Here is a 21,184-nt window from a genome sequence, read left to right as displayed (position 1 = left end):
TTCAAATTATTGGCTGTGCGTTATCATACAACAAAAAACTATCATATACAAGCGTAATAATGGTCGTTGCAAGTATCTTTTTATTATTATTTATTAATATCCCCCTTCTGCTTCATTATCTCAACTCTTCTGCAGGGACCAGTTTCATTTAGTGGCCCTGATCGGGTCGGTACCACCGCCTTCTATCAGATTCAAAATGGCACACTCACTCTCATTGCTCTTTACTATCCAGCCGTTCATCGATTAGATTTTCACTGCCCTTATTGCCGTTCCGTGCGCTGGCACACGGGGCAAGTGCCAATCGCCAGACGGATATTCAAAATGCGTGTCGCCACTATTGCAACGAGTGCCTTCTATACCATAGCCACACTTTCAGTGGTTGGCATCATACTGGCAATTGCTTTTCTCGCCTTTACGTTGCACTTTCGGAAAATGAAGTAAGTAACAGGTTGTAAATGAAAACATTTTATTAGTTTCAGAAAGGGGCAAAACACTGCAAAATGAGAAGAACGAAGTCAAAGTGAAACCATCATAAAAGTGCTTAACACAAGTATCCAGGAAGCTCATTTTGTTGTACTGCCTCGTCTTCTTTTTTTTTAAGTGCCGTCAATTCAAAAAGCTCTCTAACTTTGATATTCTTTTTTTTCTCGTTTTTTTTTTTCTTTTTTTGCTAAACCAAATGTTTCTGCACAAAGAGCAATTAAACTGTCAAGCCCGAAACTGAGTAACATTTCTGCAGTGGGCTGCGTTTGTGTGTATGTTGCTGTGATTCTGCTCGGACTGGACTACTCTACGCTACCCACACCAGAAACATCGTACTCAAATGTTTGCACAGTAAGTATTTACCAACGAAAGGATGAAACAGTCAGAAAGATTCTCATTCACTTCTACTTATATTTATATACAAATAAATTCATACCTACATTAACAATAATACACAAGGTGTACATTCGACTTTCAATTATTATTTTTTTATGTTGGTACACTCGTCTCGAAGATATATTCACGGTTTTAGCTATACAACATGTTTAGTTTGTTCGTGAGAGGCTTAAATAAGTCTAGTGTTTTGCGTTTTCGGCGATTTTTTTCTATTGAAAAAATGGATTAAAGGAGTTATTTTCAATTTTGAGAAAAAAATGGAATTAAGTGCTCAAAAACATTTGAAATGTGGACAGTGGCATACGGTGAGAGTACTCTGTGTCAAAAAAATGTTTAGAAGTGCTGCAAGCTTTTCACAGAAGTTCGAGAAGATGTGAATGACAACGCTCGCTCTGGACGCCCCAGCACATCAACAACCGATGGAAATGTTGAGAAAGTGAAGAAAATTTGTTATGGATAATCGGCGAATCACAATTAGAGAAGTTGCTGAGGATGTCGGCATAACGACATATCGGTTGGCTCATGCCATGCAATCTTTTCGGAAATGTTGGGCAAAAAGCGTGTGGCAACAAAGTTCGTTCCAAAATTGCTGAATTTTCACCAAAACCAACATCGCGTGATCATCGCTCAGGAATTGCTGAATGACGTCAATGATGATCCCGATGTGCTTTAAAGGGTCATAACTGGTGACGAATCATAGGTATATGGCTATGACATCGAAACCAAAGCCCAATCGTTCCAATGGAAGAGTCCAGGAGAGCCAAGACCAAACAAAGCATGCCAAGTCCAATCAAATGTCAAAGTTTTGCTAACCGTTTTCTTCGATTACTATGACGTAGGGCATCAAGAGTTCTCACCACAAGGTTGTACCGTAAATAAGGAGTATTACCTTGAAGTTATTCGCCGTTTGCGTGAAGCAATACGAAAAACAAACTCCCAAATTGTGGAAAAAATGCATGGCTCGTGCATAATGATAATGCACCTACTGACTCGTATTACTTGTGAGAATTATTTGGCCAAAGACAACAACTTATCATGCCTCAGCCACCGGTATCACCAGATTTGGCCTACTGCGACCTTTTCTTGTTCCCAAGATTGAAGAGAGCTATGAAAGGACGGCGTTTTGCGACGATTGATAAAAACCGAATCGCTGAGAACTCTAGGACCTACCAAAAAGTGCATATCAGAACTGCTTCGAGGATTGGAAAAAATGCTGGCACAAGTGTATTATATCTGAGAGAAACTACTTTGAAGGAGATAAAATAGAAATTGATGAATAAATATTTTTTGAGAAAAATTAAAATTCCCCTTATTTTTTGAACACACCTCGTACATACATACGTAGAAATTTATATCGTAATATTGAATACTTTCGATGCTGCTGCTCATCTAACGAATAATTTTGTAGCTGCTCAGCTCGTAAGCAATTTGACAGAAGCAGCTGTTAAGATTATATATTTGTAGCGTTTAGCTAATTATCGAATAACTAGTAAAATTGAAAAATCCTTTGAAAACCAACAAGTTTGTTCTGCTATATTTTTTGACGTAGCTAAGGCTTTTGACAAAGTTTGGCACGCAGGTCTAGTTAAAAAATTAAGAAGCATTCTTCCACCTGACTTCTGTGACATTATAGGGTCATACCTACAAGACAGATTTTTTCAAGTAAAATATGAAAATGAATTTTCTGAACTAAAGGCAATCAAAGCAGGGGTCCCACAAGGCAGCATACTTGGACTAGTTCTATACTTACTCTACACATACGACATGCCATCACCTAGAGATTCATTCATAGCCACATTGGCAGATGACGCTGCAATCTTTACTGTTGATAACACCGAAATAAAATCAACACAGGAACTCCAAAACGCTGTCGATGAAATAGCGGCTTGGACAACACAATGGAAAATTGCGTTGAATAACTCAAAATCTGCACATATTAACTTTACAAGCAAAAAAAATTACATGTCCCTCAATAAGCATATTCGGCAATCAAGTACCGTACTCAAATACAGCAAAATACATCGATCCTTGGGAGTCAATGACAATCATCTGAGTACGTATTTGCTATGGAAAATTTGTTTGGGACACGCATGTGCCGTTCTTACGCGACTTAAGACTCTACTGCTCTGGAGGCACGAACAGCATATTGGAGGAAATATAGCTAAACCGTTATTAGTGGAATTTAATTCTAGGCAATTCCTAGCACAACTGTCGCATCCCTTTCATTTAATAAATTTCTACTTCTAATCATAACCAAAGAGGCAAAATCCCCTTAATTTACATAAATAAATTCCTTAAATTTTAAAAATTGTTAGGCAACACCAACCAAACCCACATCAAGCCAGACCAAATTGCTACAGACAATGCCGAATTCTAATTTGCATAATCTCAAACTCAGCGTTAACAAATTCAGAGATATATATGTGCATATGCATATTAGGGTGCCTCGCCAAAAAAGTTAGTGCTTTTCCGACGGATTTATAAAATTTATTATTACGAGTATTAAATGTATTTCGGAAAAATATAAAGATTTAGCTGAGCTGGACTGATTTGGAAGTACCTCGAAAAATCGAGGTATAAATAAAATTAGTTTTTAAAAATATTTTCCCCAAAAACTCCCCTTAAATGTTTGAACAGTTTATGCCCAAAGGGTTTGCCTAAAACTGTTAAAAAATTTTAACACCGGAATAAAAGTAGTGAGAAGTTTGGAAGTACTTTCAAATCAGCCCATGTAATGTGAAGCGTCATCTTTTTCGAAAAAATGTTGGCGGAAGTGTAAAAATATTATAATTCCGATAAAAAACACAGTACCGATTTTATTATGGAGTATGGTGCACCTTAATATACTTGTATACATACATATGTGTAGACATAAATATTTCTCTTGTGGTTGCTTTTTAACTCACAACTCGGCATTTGCTTAAATTTTTCTTCACCTTTGCAGGCACGTGTCTATTTGCTTTGTGCAGGCTTCTCGCTGGCTTTCGGTTCGATGTTCGCCAAAACATATCGGGTGCATCGCATTTTCACACGCACCGGCAGTGTCTTCAAGGATAAAATGCTACAGGATGCGCAACTAATAATGCTGGTTTGCACGCTATTGGTGGTGGATGCCCTCCTCGTCACCCTCTGGGTATTCGTCGATCCTATGGAACGTCATTTGCACAATTTAACATTGGAAATCAGCAGCATTGATCGAAGCGTCGTCTATCAGCCACAGGTGAAATACCGAGTTTATATTTATACACGTCCACACACATTTATGTACGTAAATTTTAAACAGTATTCAATTAAGGTATTAGATAGGCATGAGTGGTTGTGTGCACGTGAGTACAGCGACAAGATATACAGGATAATCAGCTTGATTGCACATCCCGCTTCAGCAAGTACCTATAAAATTTACCTATTGATATTGGCAATGACATATTGACAATAGAATTGTGACAATGAAGCAACAACATATATATATGTGTATATATGCAGGGAATACAACGACAATTTCTTGTGTGCGCTATTTACACTTAAACCAAGTTTTTTACGCGCATGTAATGAATTGCTTATATCGGGTGCTCTTTTTAAGAGCTCCAGAAAGTAAATATTTTAGGAAAGATTTTTGTATTATAAGATAATTTCATGGCATTTATTATTTGAACATGATATTCGGCATATGCCCGCCGCGGTTACGAGTTACATAGTCAATTCGATTTTTACTACTTTTTCCAATAAATCTGGCCGTATGGCGTATGCAATACATCGATTGTTAATCGCACTGTTGGGCAAGTTCGCCAATTATTCTTTTCCTAAATGTGCAATAAAATGTCGGTGCCATTAAGCCCAATGTACGGTATTTTCTTGTGTGCGCTAACGTTGCTCTCGATTTTGTCGCCAACTCGCTATTAGCTGAGCCGTTGCTAATTGCTTTTAAAATGCTCGTAATGATGGCAGATTAAGCTACTTATAGCTCATTTAAGTTAAAGCCTCAGTAAATTTTTAATTAAATAAAAAATATTGGCGAGTTTGAAAACCGCATCTCAACTGACAAATCATCGCCAGATACCAGTTCCCACCTGGAGAGCAGCAATGACGACTGTGAGCAAATATACCAAAACACGTGATAAATTTGGATCGACGCCTACAGAAACTAAGCTCCGTACAGTAACAGACTCACGAATGGAAGAATGGAAAGCGCAAGACAACTGTGCTCCAAGGATGCCTCAACTTCCAAGGGGACTATCCCAAAGCGACCATCAGCGGGTTAAGGGGTTAGAATTTTCCTTCGTCAACGGATGCCTGTCGTAAGAGGCGACTAAAATTCACACCTCTGCCTGTTAGTTATAAGCATTAACTAAACGCTAATAGGCTGAGTTGAATAAGTACAGAAACAGCTGGGTGATGATGGGAATACTGTCGTCATTGTACTAAAATTTCTTCAGGGTGTTGGACTCAGATAAACATTCTAAATTCATAAAGCGGCACAATATTTCAAGTCCCAGTGCTGAATCCCCGCATAATAACAATAATATTGAGCTGAACCCTTTTGGGGTTTTGAAATGTTATATACTATTCCACAAAAAAATGTTTCACCCTCCGCCAAAAATGCTGCCACACAGTGTAAATCAGCTCAATATACTGCACAATTCATATATTAATTATTATTTTTTAATCATATGTTATTTTTGTAGCGACAGCTCTTCCCTGCTAGAAATGTTGACAAATAGTCGGTAGTATATCTCCGCGAAATGAAATGGATCGCTTTACTCTTGAACACTTGAAAATATTGCAAACTTATTTCCAAAGCCAATATTGTGTATTCCAAACAAAGCTTTTAATGAAAAAAAGTCAAAATTATCGTTTCTAACGATGCTCATTTTCATCTCGGCCACTATCTTAATATCATAAGGAAACCTGTCAAGGCTGGGGATCGGAAAGCTCACAATTGATCATCGAAAAGCCATCGAGCGGATTTCGGAGCGGTGGTATTTTTGACACATATTTTCCTTTCAAAATGGTGAAAAGCTATTCGTGTCAATGATGAGGGCTACTGAGACATGAAAAACGATTTTATGTGGTCGAAATTAGAGGGCATGGCGCATCTTTCTGCACAGCTCATGCCACAATCGATCTTTCGCGTGCAAGTTCAGTAATCAGCCATCTCGGCGATGGCAATTGGCCTCTTCGGAGCTGCATCTTGACGCCGTTAGACTTGTTTTTATAGAATGACCTGAACAACTGATGTTATGCAAACAATCCGTTAACGATGCAGTCCCTTAACGTGAATATCGAGCAACCTATTCTTGAGATAGAGCCAGCAACCGTAACCAAGGCCTTGGAAAACTGGGTCTACAGGATGCACTCTTGTAAAGAGAGCTACATGAATAAAATCATACTTACTTACTTAGGTGGCCATAACAACCCGTTACCGAGTTACGGCCGACCTCACTAGCCCTCTCCAGGCGCCTCTGCTCCGCGCGCGCCTTCTCCAATTCTGTATACCAAGTGAGCATAGGGTTTCCTCCACTTGGTCTTTCCACCGGAGCAATGGTCTTCCTCTTCGTCGGCTCCCTTGGACTTCGCCCTCGAACACCTTCTTTGCTGGAGCTTCTTCATCCATACGCACGACATGCCCTAGCCAACGCAGGCGTTGGATGGCGATGCGTTGAACTACGTCAATGTCGGCGTAGAGCTCATACAGCTCGTGGTTCATTCTTGAACGGTAGTCTTCGCCAACGCGCACAGAACCGAAGATCTTACGAAGAACTTTTCTCTCGAACACCCCAAGAGCGCCTGCATCGCTTTGTGACACTACCCATGCCTCTGCGCCATAAAGCAACACGGGTATGATGAGCGTCTTGTAAAGTGTCAGTTTGGTCATGCGAGAGAGGGCTCGACTACTCAATTGCTTACTTAGCCCATAGTAACACCTATTAGCAGGAGTGATTCTCCGTTTGATCTCCAGGCTGATATCGTTGTTGCTGTTAACGGCGGTGCCAAGATAAACAAACTCTGGCACAACTTCGAAAGTATAGTTGTCCGCAATGACGTGCGTTCCTACACGCCGTGTGTTCCGCGTTGTAGACAACATATACTTCGTTTTACCCTCGTTCACCGCCAGACCCACTCGTGATGAGTCCTTCTCGATAGCAGAAAACGCAGCCGTGACATCTCGCTTACAGCGGCCGATAATGTCAATGTCATCGGCGTACGCAAGGAGCTGGACACATTTGTAAAAAATAGTGCCATTACGATGCACACCTGCTTTTCGGAGCACTCCTTCCATCACGAAGTTGAAGAGGTTGCATGACAGTGGGTCGCCTTGTCTGAAACCTCGAACGGTATTGAATGGCTCGGAGAGGTTATTTCCTACCTTGACGGAGCTGGTTGTGTTGGTCAACGTCATTCTGCAAAGCCGTATGAGCTTCGCTGGTATACCGAACTCAGACATGGTGGCGTACAGGCAATCCCTTATCGGGCTATCGAACGCAGCTTTATAGTCGACAAAGAGATGATTGGTGTCGACTTGCTTTTCATGGGTCTTTTCCAGGATTTGGCGTAATGTGAAAATCTGGTCGGTGGTGGACTTACCACTTCTGAGGCCGCACTGATAAGGCCCGATCAGTGTGTTGGCAAACGGCTTAAGTCTTCCACATAGGACGCTAGACAGGACCTTGTAGGCGATAGTTAGAAGACTGATGCCCCGGTAGTTGGTGTAGATCGTTGGGTCACCCTTCTTCAGTACAGGGCAAAGGACACTGAGATTCCAATCGTCGGGCATGCTTTCTGCTAGCCATATTTTGCAGATGAGCTGACGCATGCTCCCTATCAGCACATCGCCGCCAGTCTTGAACAATTCAGCGGGCAAGCCGTCAGCGCCAGTCGCTTTGTTATTCTTGAGCCGCTGAATGGCAACACTGACTTCGGCATGACTAGGTGGTGGAACGTCCAAATTATTGTCCATTGGCGGTATCGGGTCATCTTCTACTGGGTCGGAATTGTGTGCGTCATCGCCAGCAAGTAAATTGCAGAAGTGTTCCCTCCATATGCCCAGTGTGGACTGTGTATCCATAACCAGGTTTCCGTTTTTATCTTTGCAGGCTGATGCTCCGGTCTTGAAACCTTGTGTCAGACGCTTGACTTGTTGATAGAATTTTCGAGCATCATTCCTGCCCCGGTACTCCTCTAGCAGCTCACGCTCACGCTTCTCCTGTTCTCGTTTCTTGCGTCTGAAGAGGCGCCTCTCTTCCGATCTCTTTTCCCTGTAGTTATCTCTATGAATAAAATCATGTTCCATAAAAAACGGGAGTGTTTGATCTTTTGAATAAATCAATAGTACATATATCGCAAATCGTTCATTTTTGTTATTATTATTTTTTTAATTAACATATTGAATACTTTCTCTGTAAATTTTCGAGTTTGGCAGGAGACAATTTAGGTCACTGGGTACTCCTTTCTTCGACAGCCTCGGGCAGTGCACCAACCTAAATGCCATTAATATTCACTATTACATAAACAAGCCTGTTTGACTGTAGATATCTGCCTAATGCCTATCTACAGGTCTAATGGTATCCAAACGGCGGTGTAGTGCTACTTGGGGGTGCCAGAGTGGTACTTCAACCATTTCACCTACCTACCTACCTTCCTTATTCTTCCACAAAGTTCAACAAAATGGTAAAAGTAGTTATGTTGACTAATAATGTATCCTTCAGGAGCCCAGTCGTGTTTCAGTTCTCCTTTTTGTATTTAAAGAAGCGAGATGTGCTGGGTTCGAAAGGACGTCTTGCTTGCATTTTACAATTTCAAAATTTTCCCTACCCAAGTTATTGATTAAGCATAAAGATTGGAATATAATTATATTTATTTACTTCAATTATATTTATAAGTGATTATATAGCACATATTTGTCAACTGCCAACAGAGGCTTTCGACAAGTAAAAATAATTTAATTTGTTCTAAAACTGTGAACTGCTTTTTTGTATATAATTCTTTTTTGTTTAACTGTCAAAGTTAAAAACCATTGAGTGATAAAAAACTACAAGCACTTAAACGAAGGCCTAGCACAAGTTGTAGTTAAAAAATTAAAAAGAAAACGGAAAAATTGCACATATTTTAAATTTCAGTTTTGCCTGATTTTATTTAAAAAAAATTGTCAATCGCATACGAATTAGCAAATCACATCAACTTGCCCATAAAAAACTTTTAGGCATAAAACGAGATTTCAAGATTAAATAATAAAGCGATTAAATGTCAAGTAATCCAAGTATTTTGGAGGTTGTTGTAGATTTTTTGAAAATTGATGGATAATAAGAAGTAAGCAGTAAAAATGTAGAAACAAATTGAATACCTACTTTTCAGATTTATTCAATGTTAACACTTTGGATTCAAATTTTTTTAAAGTAAATTGTCTTCGGTTCTTTTTAACACTTTTATAATGTCTTAATGTCTCTTTAAAAACATTTGTTTGGCAAAAAAAAATATTTTTTTTGGTTAAAGTTTCTAGGAAAACAAATTGACTGTGATCAGTAATTCCTGTAAGTTTCATAGTGGGATTCCGATAACTGCGTACTAACGTAGCGTAACGTACGTAACGACTCTTCGGTCGCTTTCCAAATGGAGGTAAGCGCTTCGCTAAATATTTTGCATTCATTTTTAATACGAAGAGTTATGGGAATCCCCATACAATTTTTCTTAATTTTGCCAGGACTACAGCTTGTACTAGGGTGCCATGAAATGGTCACAATATGGAACTGGAATGAGATTGTGGATGTCCAAACACTCAGGCAATATTTCCAAATGTACTTAGTCACACAGTATAACCTATATTATATAATATAATCCAACTAAACCTGCCTGCTTTAAATTTAATGCAAGTCCAAACACCATTGAAATGGTAATTTGAAAGCTTTTAGTGGGTGTGAAACCAGTCACTGGCTTGCGCTTATAAACCACACCAAATTATCGTCAAGCAAGCCAACTTTCGGCATTGCTGGAGTAGTTTCACTAATTTTTCAACCTAGTAAAGCCAGATGTTGATGAGTTCAGCGATTTTTTTTTTTGTGTTTTGTTGGACCGTTTTAAATAAAAAATTTATTCAATTCGGTACGAGTATTATCTACCCTACAATATTAGGGTCAAAAAAGTAGTTGAATATTTGAATGAAAAATGAAATCAATCCAAATCAATTATCAAACCTTAAAATCATAACTAATTAAAGATTTTTTTATATTCTTCTCTACTTTGTCTGCCTGCACAGGTAGAAGTTTGTCGCTCGCAATACACGCAAGGTTGGCTGGGCGTTTTATATGCGTACAAAGGTCTCTTGCTCATTGTTGGTGTATACATGGCGTGGGAAACACGTCACGTGACTATACCAGCGCTCAACGATTCGCAATATATTGGCGTGTCAGTGTACTTAGTAGTTATCACAAGCGCGATAGTAGTGGTTCTGGCCAACCTAATTTCAGAACGCGTCACTCTGGCGTTCATAACGATAACATCACTTATACTGGCATCAACAACGGCAACATTGTGCCTATCATTTATACCAAAACTCAACGACATTTGGGGGCGAAGTAAGTATTATACTTATAAAAAGTATAAGAATTTTAAATTTTTATTTTCAAAAATTTTTGTTAATTTCCTTATTTAAAAATTGGTAGCGACATCCCAGATATCATTTTTTTTCTTTTTGACATAAATATAGATATACAAAAACAATAGATGTTACCCGCTTCTCCGCCCGCAAAGTATTTTTCAGTTGGCATAACATAACTGGAGCTAACAAACTTTTTGTGTAACAAAAACTTTCTTTATATTCTAAAGCAGCCTGAGCACAATTCTTCTTCTCTGGGTTTATGTAAACCTCTTTTCTTCCTAAATAATCAGTTTAATATTGGTGTGGGAATAAGTTTGCGTTCATTCTTAGCCAAAGTTACGAATTATTTAAACATTTTGCGATGCTCTCGTAAGAAGTTAACCGCTCTTCAATAACGGCTGACTGCATTGATCGGAACAGATGGTAATCCGAAGGTGCAATGTCTAGGGAATACGACGCGTGAGGCAAGATTTCCCAATTCAGTCCTTTTAAATATCTATGGCGTTATCATGCAGCAAAATCAGTTTGTCATATCTACCGTCCCATTCAAACGCACTAGCTGCAAGCGGTAATGATCGCCACTAAGGGTTTCATATGGTAATAGATGACACCCTTCTGATCCCTCCAGATGCACAACATAACCTTTGAAGAAATTTTTTTCGCTGTCGATGACCCTGGTTCACCTGGCGGACTCCAACATTTTCGACGCTTAGGGTTATCATAATAGATTAATTTTTCATCGCCAGTGATGATGCAATGCAGAAAACCTTTTCTTTTCTGCCGTTCAAGACGCATCTCACCGCATCTCACACGTCACCAAACGTCTCTCGATAGCCCTCTCTTTCAATTGATGTGACACTCAGTTACCTGCTCTCAGGACCGTTGCCTTCGCATGCAAACGCTTACAGACGGTTGATCTGTCAACATCCAACTCTTTACATATATAATCAAGGGTTCGATATGCGTCTTCATCCAATAATTGTTGTAGTTGAGTATCTTCGATTTTTGTCGGTGCCCCTTCATTATCTTTATTACTCACTTCGAAATTGCCACTTTGGAAGCGTCGAAACCACTCTTTACAAGTCATCATTACATCATTGGTAATCCCGAATAATAACTGCGTAGCGACCGAAACGTGGACGAAGCTTTTTATTCTCCTTCCTTTCGAGTTGTTGTTGACTGTAGACTAAAAACCAACAATTGCAAGATGTGCGAATAAAGAATTGAAGGCAGTCTAATGAAACTTGCCTACTATTAGAAAAGATAGTTGGAAACATAGAAAATATGAGGTAGCGGTGCGTACGTTAAATGGAAGACGAAATTTTAAGGAATAATATACAAATATAAATATAAATAAAACTACAAAATATTGAAAAAAGGGCAGATCAACTAAATATTAACCAAAAAATAGCTTTATACAATATTTTTGAGACAAATCTTAAAATTTATTTTCTTTATAATATTGTATTAAACTGCTGTACGAAACTACATGTATTGTCTGAAATTTTTCTAAAACTCTTTTAATGAAAATGAATTTCACTAAAAGCTATTATATTAAAAAAACCACTGCCTTTATTTTGAGCATAAGACTATTATTTCACAAAGTTTGAAAAAAGTGAAATACTACTTGCTTGTTATTTATTTTTTGACGGAGTCTTTCCCTTTAAAAAAAAATATTTAAATTTCCCCTTAACTCCCCTTTTTCGAACTCAGACGTTATTGTCGATCCAGTGATACACAGTATGGGCTTAAAGATGGAATGCAACACCCGACGGTTTGTAATCGACGATAGACGGGAACTGCAATACCGCGTGGAAGTGCAAAATCGTGTTTATAAGAAGGAAATAGCAACATTGGATCAGGAAATACGGAAGCTTGAGCGCATGCTTGAAATGGGCACTACTTCAGCAGCAACTTCTTCATCTTCCTTAGGAGGAGGACACCAGAAAGTAAGTTCAAACAAATTTATCAAATCCACAAGATATTACTTTTGGCCCGCCTATGTTTAGAATTTTTTCAAAATGTTTTTTTAATAGTACATATAAAAATTATAACTTCGATTATTTTGTTTGCTTCACCTTTCTCTAATCCGTACGCCGATACTGCACCATTCTCTTTACTTACTGACTTTCATTCGTGCAGCCCGAGTTAACCGTTACTAGCGATACTTCTATCTTCATGCGACCATCTTCGCCAACATTCCCTCCAGTATTTCCGGCGCTGCCACCCAATAGTAACAAATCACGCGCACCTAGCATCTCTGACATACTTCCAAATCTCTTATTATCCATCTTGCCACCTGTAATACCACGTGCCAGTTGGCCGTCCGCAGAGTATATGCAACTTTCCATGCGTCGCTCCATCGCTTTTGCCTCTCAACCCCAGCTAGAGGAACGCAAGAGTGCCGCCACTTGTCTGGCCGAGCAAGATTTATACAACTTACGAATTGCGCACCGACAAGCGACCGAAACCAAAACCGGATTTATAAATCGCTTACGTGGCATATTTTCTCGAGCAGCTTCCAGCAATAAAGGTTCCAGCTGCAGTCTTGGCGAGCAAAAGAGTCTTCGTGCAGCATTCAAATCGCATATGGGACTCTTTACACGGCATGTGCCTACCGCTCAGGCCGCTTCCTGCAATGCTATATATAATCAGACTGTGCGTCGCGATGACTGCACGACGGAGTCCAATGGTGCACATCTCAAAGCCATGAAACGATTGCCTTTTGCAAAAAGTGGTACACATTTGGATGTTGCCACGCCTGACCCTAACTTTCTCCAAATTCCAACCATATCCGCCGAAACACCTGAGGAGCCCACACATATGGGATTGATACTGCCCCTCGACGAAATCGAACTAGAGCGCATGGGTGTGGCGCGCTATACCAAAGTGCACGAGACTAAAGTCAACTTCCAGCTACCCACGAATCAGCAACCATCCTTCATACAAACGCAGGCCACTATACGTGAACGAATACGTGGATCCCCGCGGTTTCCCCATCGAGTGGTGCCAACATGCAGCTTAGGGGCGTTGGAGGAGCCTGATAAGATCTGTAGCATACCGCTGAAAGAGCGAGTACTGTTGGGTCGCACTACTTTAGCAGGAAACTGGAAATCGATGGAGATGACTACCGAGTCAAAGTTGTCACTCAGTGCAACGCCAAGTGAAAACAATAGTCCGCCTACTTTGGGAGAGGTTGAGGACATAATCGAAATCGAAATTGCAAAACCGGTGGACTAGCTTAATCAAACTATTTACATACATGTCTGTATGTACAAAGAGTATTCTTTTATATTTAGATTTGGACAAACCTAACAAAAACCTGACTATTATTGAATTAAAAACTAATATTTTTTAAATAGTATGATTATTCTAAAGTAAGTAGAAATCAAAACTCCAATAATTCGTCAATTACCCCTTTAGGGTGAAAACTTTTATTAAAGTGTTAAGTTTTAATTTTAGTGAATAAACCCCCCGCGACTATTGAGCCATTTCAAAGTCCACCTGATACTTTTACACTGACAATCCATTAGAAACTAGATGTGTATAAACATAAATAAGCAAATTGTACAACGTTATTTGAATATTTACTTGTAAGAATCAAAACTCCTTTTAAATCACAAAAGTACTAAAGCATAGAAATATAAGAACTCAACAGTGCAAGTTAACTGAAAATTAGGTAGGAAGCTTAGGAATCTCATTATCAGCTGCTGATGCGATTTTCGGAATTAACGAATAGAAATAACTAAGAGTACTACTTAGAATTTTACAAACGAATCTTTATTCACAAAATTTGTGAATCTATATTTTCTTTAAAGATAAATTGTAGGTGTAAGTGTGTATGTGTATAAGAGTGGTGCCAGAAACGTTAAAAAAATCAAAGTTTATGATCTCTTTTTATTCCTTTAATAATTTCATTGGCATCCACCAAGTTCTCTGAATTATATTTACTCTAATGGAATATTACCACAGAATACGAGAAATTATATTCCTTTTCCAGAACATTGTTTTGGGTCAATGGTAATCCAAATACAGCAGAACTTTTATTGGTCGTAACCTCTATGAGCCTATTTTCAAACCGCCCAATTTGCTGAGACAATTGAGCTTTAAATTGCATACAATTTAGCTTACGCAATTAGAATTTGGCAGGTGAAAGTGTTTTGATTTTGTTTGTTGAAAATTCGATGAGGAAAATAGAGAAAAACAGAGTTTTAGAAAAAATTCTACTAATATAATTTATAATAGAATTTTATACCACAAAACGTTGAAGGCCTTCAAGCAATTGAAGACCACTTCCGAAGCCGAGTTCCAAAATGGTCCGAAAATATTTACATACTGGTGATTAATACTCAAGATAGAACTAAATTATGTATTTGCTGATTTTTAGTCCCTAGTTCCTGACGAAGGGACTATCGCTGCACTCGTATTACGGAATCTCAAGTAACAAGAATTTTAAGCATGTCCAACTCTCTCATTTACAATCATAGTTATGGACATAAAAGTATGGCCACTTTGAGCACTCAAACAAATTGATAAATGTGATGTAAGTAACTCTTTATTTAACAATTGAGTGTAAAACTAGTCCCTCCATTAGTAATGTATCTAACTTATGCATGCCCAATCTGTACTTCCCTGCAGGGAAAAATATAAGATGTGAACTAGAATACTACCAGTTTGTGTCCTATAATTTTTTCATCTTACCTTGGGTTTGCACAAGATAAAAATTGTTTTTGTGACTTAGCCAATTTAACTCATTTAAAATTCTATTGCTATATACGAGTAAAACTGAAATATCATTTTTTTACAATAATATATGTTGATTCTTAGTTCTTCTTCTTCTTCTTAATTGGCGCGATAACCGCTTACGCGATTTTGGCCGAGATTAACAAAGCGCGCCAGTCGTTTCTCTCTCGTGCTAACCGGCGCCAATTGGACACACCAAGTGAAGCCAAGTCCTTCTCCACCTGATCTTTCCAACGCAGAGGTGGCCGCCCTCTTCCTCTGCTACCACCAGCTGGTACCGCATCGAATACTTTCAAAGCCGGAGCGTTTGTATCCATTCGGACGACATGACCCAGCCAACGAAGCCGCTGGATCTTTATTCGCTGCGCTATGTCTATGTCGTCGTAAAGCTCATACAGCTCATCGTTCCATCGTCTACGATATTCGCCATTGCCAACGTGCAAAGGTCCAAAAATCTTACGCAGAATCTTTCTCTCGAACACTCCAAGCGTCGCTTCATCGGATGTTGTCATCGTCCAAGCTTCTGCGCCATACGTTAGGACGGGCATGATGAGAGTCTTGTAGAGTGTTAGTTTTGTTCGTCGAGAGAGGACTTTACTGCTCAATTGCCTACTTAGTCCAAAGTAGCACTTGTTGGCAAGAGAGATTCTACGTTGGATTTCAAGGCTGACATTGTTATCGGTGTTAATGCTGGTTCCTAAATACACGAAGTCTTTTACAACCTCAAAATTATAACTGTCAACAGTGACGTGGGTGCCGATACGCGAGTGCGCCGACTGTTTGTTTGAAGACAGGAGGTACTTCGTTTTGTCCTCGTTCACCACCAAACCCATTCGCTTTGCCTCTTTATCCAGTTTGGAGAAGGCAGAACTAACAGCGCGGTTGTTAAGGCCGATGATGTCAATATCATCGGCATACGCCAGCAATTGTACGCTCTTATAAAAAATTGTGCCTGAGCGATTAAGTTCTGCGGCTCGTACGATGCTCTCCAACATCAGGTTAAAGAAGTCACACGACAGCGAGTCACCCTGTCTGAAACCTCGTTTGGTATCAAACGGCTCGGAGAGGTCCTTCCCAACTCTGACGGCGCTGCTGGTGTTGAGCAACGTCATCTTACATAGCCGTATTAGTTTTGCGGGGATACCAAATTCAGATTGATTCTTAGTTACGTAATGAAAAGTAGGTAAATGTCGTACTATATACCTATTTTTACGGCTATGAGCCAAATTGACTCATATAATGATTTTACATTTAAACTTATGGCTTACATAAGGAAAGTTCTTATCAGGATTCTAAAGAAAGCTGATGCTTAAATATTCTTGATTAATCTTGTCAATTTATTAGGTAGCTGGTGTCAAAAGGTGTCTTATTTACCCAACTCTTTCATAATTCCGTTTTATATATCGTGTGAACAGAAATTTTTTGTTGAAATAATTTTATAAAAGGTAATTTCGATATTTATTTGACAAAGTATTTCAATTAATATATACCTATTTTACATTTAATTACTTAGGGCTGCTATTATAGGAACAAATCAGAAAAATTTTATTTGCTAAAAAACTAAGCTTGAAGTGCCATATTTAGGTTGTGGCGGAGATATCACAACAGACAATTTTTTACAAGCCTTTCACTTGCGAAATCTAAGAATGATTCTGCTAGATGCTGCTAACAATCAATGCTTAGATTCTATATAAAGATGTAATGATTTCAAGAAAGGATTTCACCTTCCAATTAGCTGAAGAACTAAGAGAAAGCTATAGAGACGATGTCGAGAACACTTCCGGAAAATGTATTTCCAAAACAGAGTTTATATGCAAAAAAAAATGTTTCCCATGAAGTTTTTAATAATAAATCTTTTATTTCAATTTAGTTGGTTGGTTGGTTTAAGGGTGACCCCGCATCGGAGTGCCACATAGACCGCAAGTTGGGTCCGTTGTGTTGCCCTAGAGCTCATTATGTTATATGATTTCCCCACCTAACCGAGATTTTTTATTGTAGATTTTGGTCAAAGATATTAATTCGTTTCGAGAATTTGATGAGAGATTCGATTTTCAGGTCCGAGAGCACTGAAAGATTGACTGTCGGTGAAAAAGCGGATATCCTCTAGTGATATTCTATTTTCTAAGAGAGTTTTCGCAGCATACCAGATAGCGCATACTTCCGCTTGGAATACGCTACAGTAGTCGGGTAATCTAAATGATAGATTGATGTGAGGGGAATTGGAAAAGATTCCAAATCCCACTTTGCCGTCTTGTTTTGAACCATCTGTATATATAGTTGGACCTGTTTTTTGCAAAAAGCTTCAATTTTTGTTTGTATAAGTCAAATTGGCTCACTTCAGTAAAAATAGGTGCATAATCAACACTCGTAAGTCTAGTGTTAAGCCATTAGTCTCGTGTGACTGTGACTTCAATTTGCTTGGGGTCACTTTTAATTGATCCCAATATCCCCAAATTATAATAAATTTATACAAATCGCACGCTCTTTTGTGATTAGGTTTTGCTTTCTTGCGCAAATTATAACAAAACGTCGCGGAATTGACAAGTTACATCAAATCATTTGCAAAATTTACTATCGTCGAAAAATTATAGACTGTGACGAAGACGATGAGAGAATTGTGAATGTATTACTAAGAAAGTGTGAATGTATTGCAATTGAATTTGTAAAACTGCCCCGTGTAAACGTCAAGTTAGCGAGGGATATTTTTAACGTGGCGATGTTCTACGAAATGTCAATTGTATGGGTAATACATCAGCGAATACCAGCTCGTACTAGCCAAAAAAAATCGAATACAAAATTTTTCTAAAATAACCAGTTTTATATTAGTAAAAATATGAAAAACATTCATTCCATCACACTATTATTTATGTTAAAAGTGTATACAGAATTGCTTTTTTTTTCTTTCCTAAAATTAATTGGATAACACTCCACAATTGGTTCAAATTTTACACTATAAGTTGGAGGTATTCACTTCAGTAACACAAATAAAAGAGTCTTAAACTTTCTTATCTAAAAAATCAACTAATTTACCAAGAAATTTATCATTTTACTACTGGTAATATTCTAGTCAATGACGAACAAGTTCTTATTCCTTCTAGTATCTGTCTCCGAATCTGTACTAGAATGTGTGCGGACTAGTTTGGCTTTTCCCTGCAGGGTTCTTTTAGAAACATGTACTAATAAATAAAATAATTAAGAATATATATCCTCCACCAAAATTGCAATATTATACACTTTAAAGGCTCCTAGCGAGCCAACTACGGTATGTGGAAGCAATATTTAATAAAATTATAAGGATCTAAACGGTAATGCGCGCCAAATGTAAAGCACTAGAAAATTTAAATACCTAAGAGATTTATATATTAGTAATAATTGAAAATTCGAATGTAGTATTTATTATAACTGTAATTGAACGTTAGAAATGAAGAAACAACTAAAAATTAGAAATTGAAAGATTTATTTTGTGTTCTCAATGTACAACACATATAAAAAAACTTATACTTATTTACACCTTTATGTATACACCTCCTCCTATATAAAGCAATAAGTTTAGTAAAGAAACTAGGAAAATAAAAAAGGAACACTCAATGTACAAAAACAAAACGATGCATTTTATTTCACAAGTTTCTTAACGTTGGGGTAGTTACATATCTTATATATTATATTAATATCCGAACATTACTTCTTGCCGCACAATTGCCAATGTTATTAATTTCAATTTAGTACTCGTAACTGAACATTAATAAGTACTAAATACCGCCGAGCTTCACGAAATGTACTGCAAACGGAAGATAAACTCGTGTGGATGGCGTCCAATTTAGTTTGCATTCAGAACAGAAATATTGTTGGAACTCCTTTTTTATTAAAATCTGGTAGATGATTTCATGGTATTAACTTCTGGAATATGATATCCGGAATATGTCCACCGCGGCTACGAGTGGCATGGTCCATTCGATCAGTCCAATTTTTGACTACTTCTTCGTACTACAATAAATCTGGCCGTATGCCGTCAATGATGTCTTGAATATTGCAATACATCGATTTTTAAGCGCGTCCATACTTAGCTGATTAGTTTTTGGAAACAAAAATTCAGTCAGCATGGCTCGATAGCTCTCGCCATTACCGTAAATAAGGGAGGCCAGTGCTCCATGAACTTTGCAAACAGATTTATTAATTTTATTTTTAAAATAAAGTTCCACAATTTGGAACCATTATTGTTTGATTTTCAAATAAAGAATCTTTAAAGTGAACAAAAAGCCATACCGGATTCAGTTATTTAGAGCTTGACAAAATGAAACATAAATAGGACTTCATAAACACTTTTAATAAAAAACAACCTGAGTTCGAATTCTTTAATGGTTCCACTTGCAAATCCGTTGGTTCTATTAGATCAAGTACTGATTGGTGAAGGGGAACTTATCACACCCTTATGGCGCTTACAGAAACCATCGAGTAAATCTTTGCCTGCACTTTCTATATACAATGGGAATTTATTAGAAATGGCATTTGCCTTGTCCCGTAGAAGGCCAGAGAGCGTACATCTTCCTTGGGAGATCCCATTATCTCGAGCCGATTTCTAACAGATCCTTAACAAGTTCCTCCTCAAACCTTCCATGAAAACTTAGTTCGCAATCAAACTTTGTTGGAAATATTTTTTCTATCAAGCCTATGAAGTGTTGTATGCGATATCACGTTTTTTTTTAGATGCAGTAAGTATCCCTAACGCATTGCTTCGAGCAGTCATTATTATACTGTCTTGGGTCCACTTTCGGATTTTTTCGCCTATTTTTTCTTTTTGCCATCTAGAAAGTGCTGTTCAAGTAATTAATAATTTATTTTTGTACCACAATGGCCGATTTTCAAAATTTGTAAACACAATTTTCTATTATCCGAGACTTGATAAATGAAATATAAAACAATTTTTTGCAATATAAACAGTTTTTTGAGGCTTTAACATCTTTTGTGTAACTGAAAGAAAACCAGCTGGACTTGCTAGATAACAATACCTGAAGTTTCTCTACTTGACCTGTCGATAGGTCGATAGGAAAACGCGGACGGAATAAACAAATATTATTATTTTTTTAACAAATAATCATTCACTAATTAGTGGCATTCATGATACAGAACCACCGGATTCGGCTGCTCTTGCAAATGTAACGCGCGCATCTCCTTTCTAGTATGAAATGCGGGCATAAAAAAATATAAAATAAAGGTATTTCTTTTAGAAGAAGATTTCGGAGAGTGGGCATCCCTGACCGACCGGTATCTCGAAAATATTTATTTATCCATATTTTTTGTAGTGCCTTGAGCTCTTAATATCATCTTATATCTTCGTAATACTATATATATTTCTTCGTGACCGCTCACGATGCGAAACGTCATTGTAACTGAAAAAAACAGTGAACAAAGCCTGCACATTTGACCGAACTTGAAGTAATTTTCTAGATCTTTGCTCCTCTGGCTGCTTCCATCGAAATGATAAGGCTTCAAAGCTCATAGCCTCTATTCCTAACCAGTTACGACCCTTTTCAGCAAGTCTTCTTCATTGCTGTCGTCATTCGACAATTTCTGAGCGATGTTCAAATGATAGTCCTTTTCCTCAGAATTTACAAATTTCGGAGGAAAAATCAGAAAGTACACATATAAATGGTAAGTAGCTGGTAATATCAATGTATGTATGCTGGGGACATGTGACTAATGTAACAAAACACATATTTAGAATACCGAATATATTTACGTGGGTCGCTAAATTTACAAACTCACCCAGTTTTTGAAGAACCTCATATTTTCGCATTTAATATTGCACTCGTAATTAAATTTTAATTACAGCTGAATGGCTGACGGGTCATGACAGCGAAAAAACGAAAACTTGAGATTGTGTTGGTAAATACGTGTTAAATAAGCGGACAGAATTTTCTTTTTTCATCATACCTGAAGGACAAACCTGGAAATCTATCATTCTTTTATAGGTAC

At 38.0% G+C, this 21,184-nt stretch overlaps 1 protein-coding gene across 1 annotated transcript in view; it reads left to right on the top strand.

Annotated features, from left to right (window-relative positions):
- Positions 1–13,782, top strand: part of LOC128863332 (uncharacterized) — a 35,691-nt gene extending 21,909 nt beyond the window's left edge. The window contains exons 6-11 of the mRNA XM_054102451.1: positions 136–437; positions 696–834; positions 3,824–4,099; positions 10,127–10,445; positions 12,182–12,417; positions 12,611–13,782. Of these exons, the coding sequence (XP_053958426.1) occupies positions 136–437; positions 696–834; positions 3,824–4,099; positions 10,127–10,445; positions 12,182–12,417; positions 12,611–13,708 (2,370 nt within the window). The 3' untranslated portion in view covers positions 13,709–13,782. The remainder of the gene's footprint in view (positions 1–135; positions 438–695; positions 835–3,823; positions 4,100–10,126; positions 10,446–12,181; positions 12,418–12,610) is intronic.
- The last annotated feature ends 7,402 nt before the right edge of the window (positions 13,783–21,184 follow it).

This window comes from Anastrepha ludens, chromosome 5 (assembly GCF_028408465.1).
Source record: "Anastrepha ludens isolate Willacy chromosome 5, idAnaLude1.1, whole genome shotgun sequence".
Lineage (NCBI taxonomy): Eukaryota > Metazoa > Arthropoda > Insecta > Diptera > Tephritidae > Anastrepha > Anastrepha ludens.
This window is presented reverse-complemented; position numbering and strand designations above follow the sequence as displayed.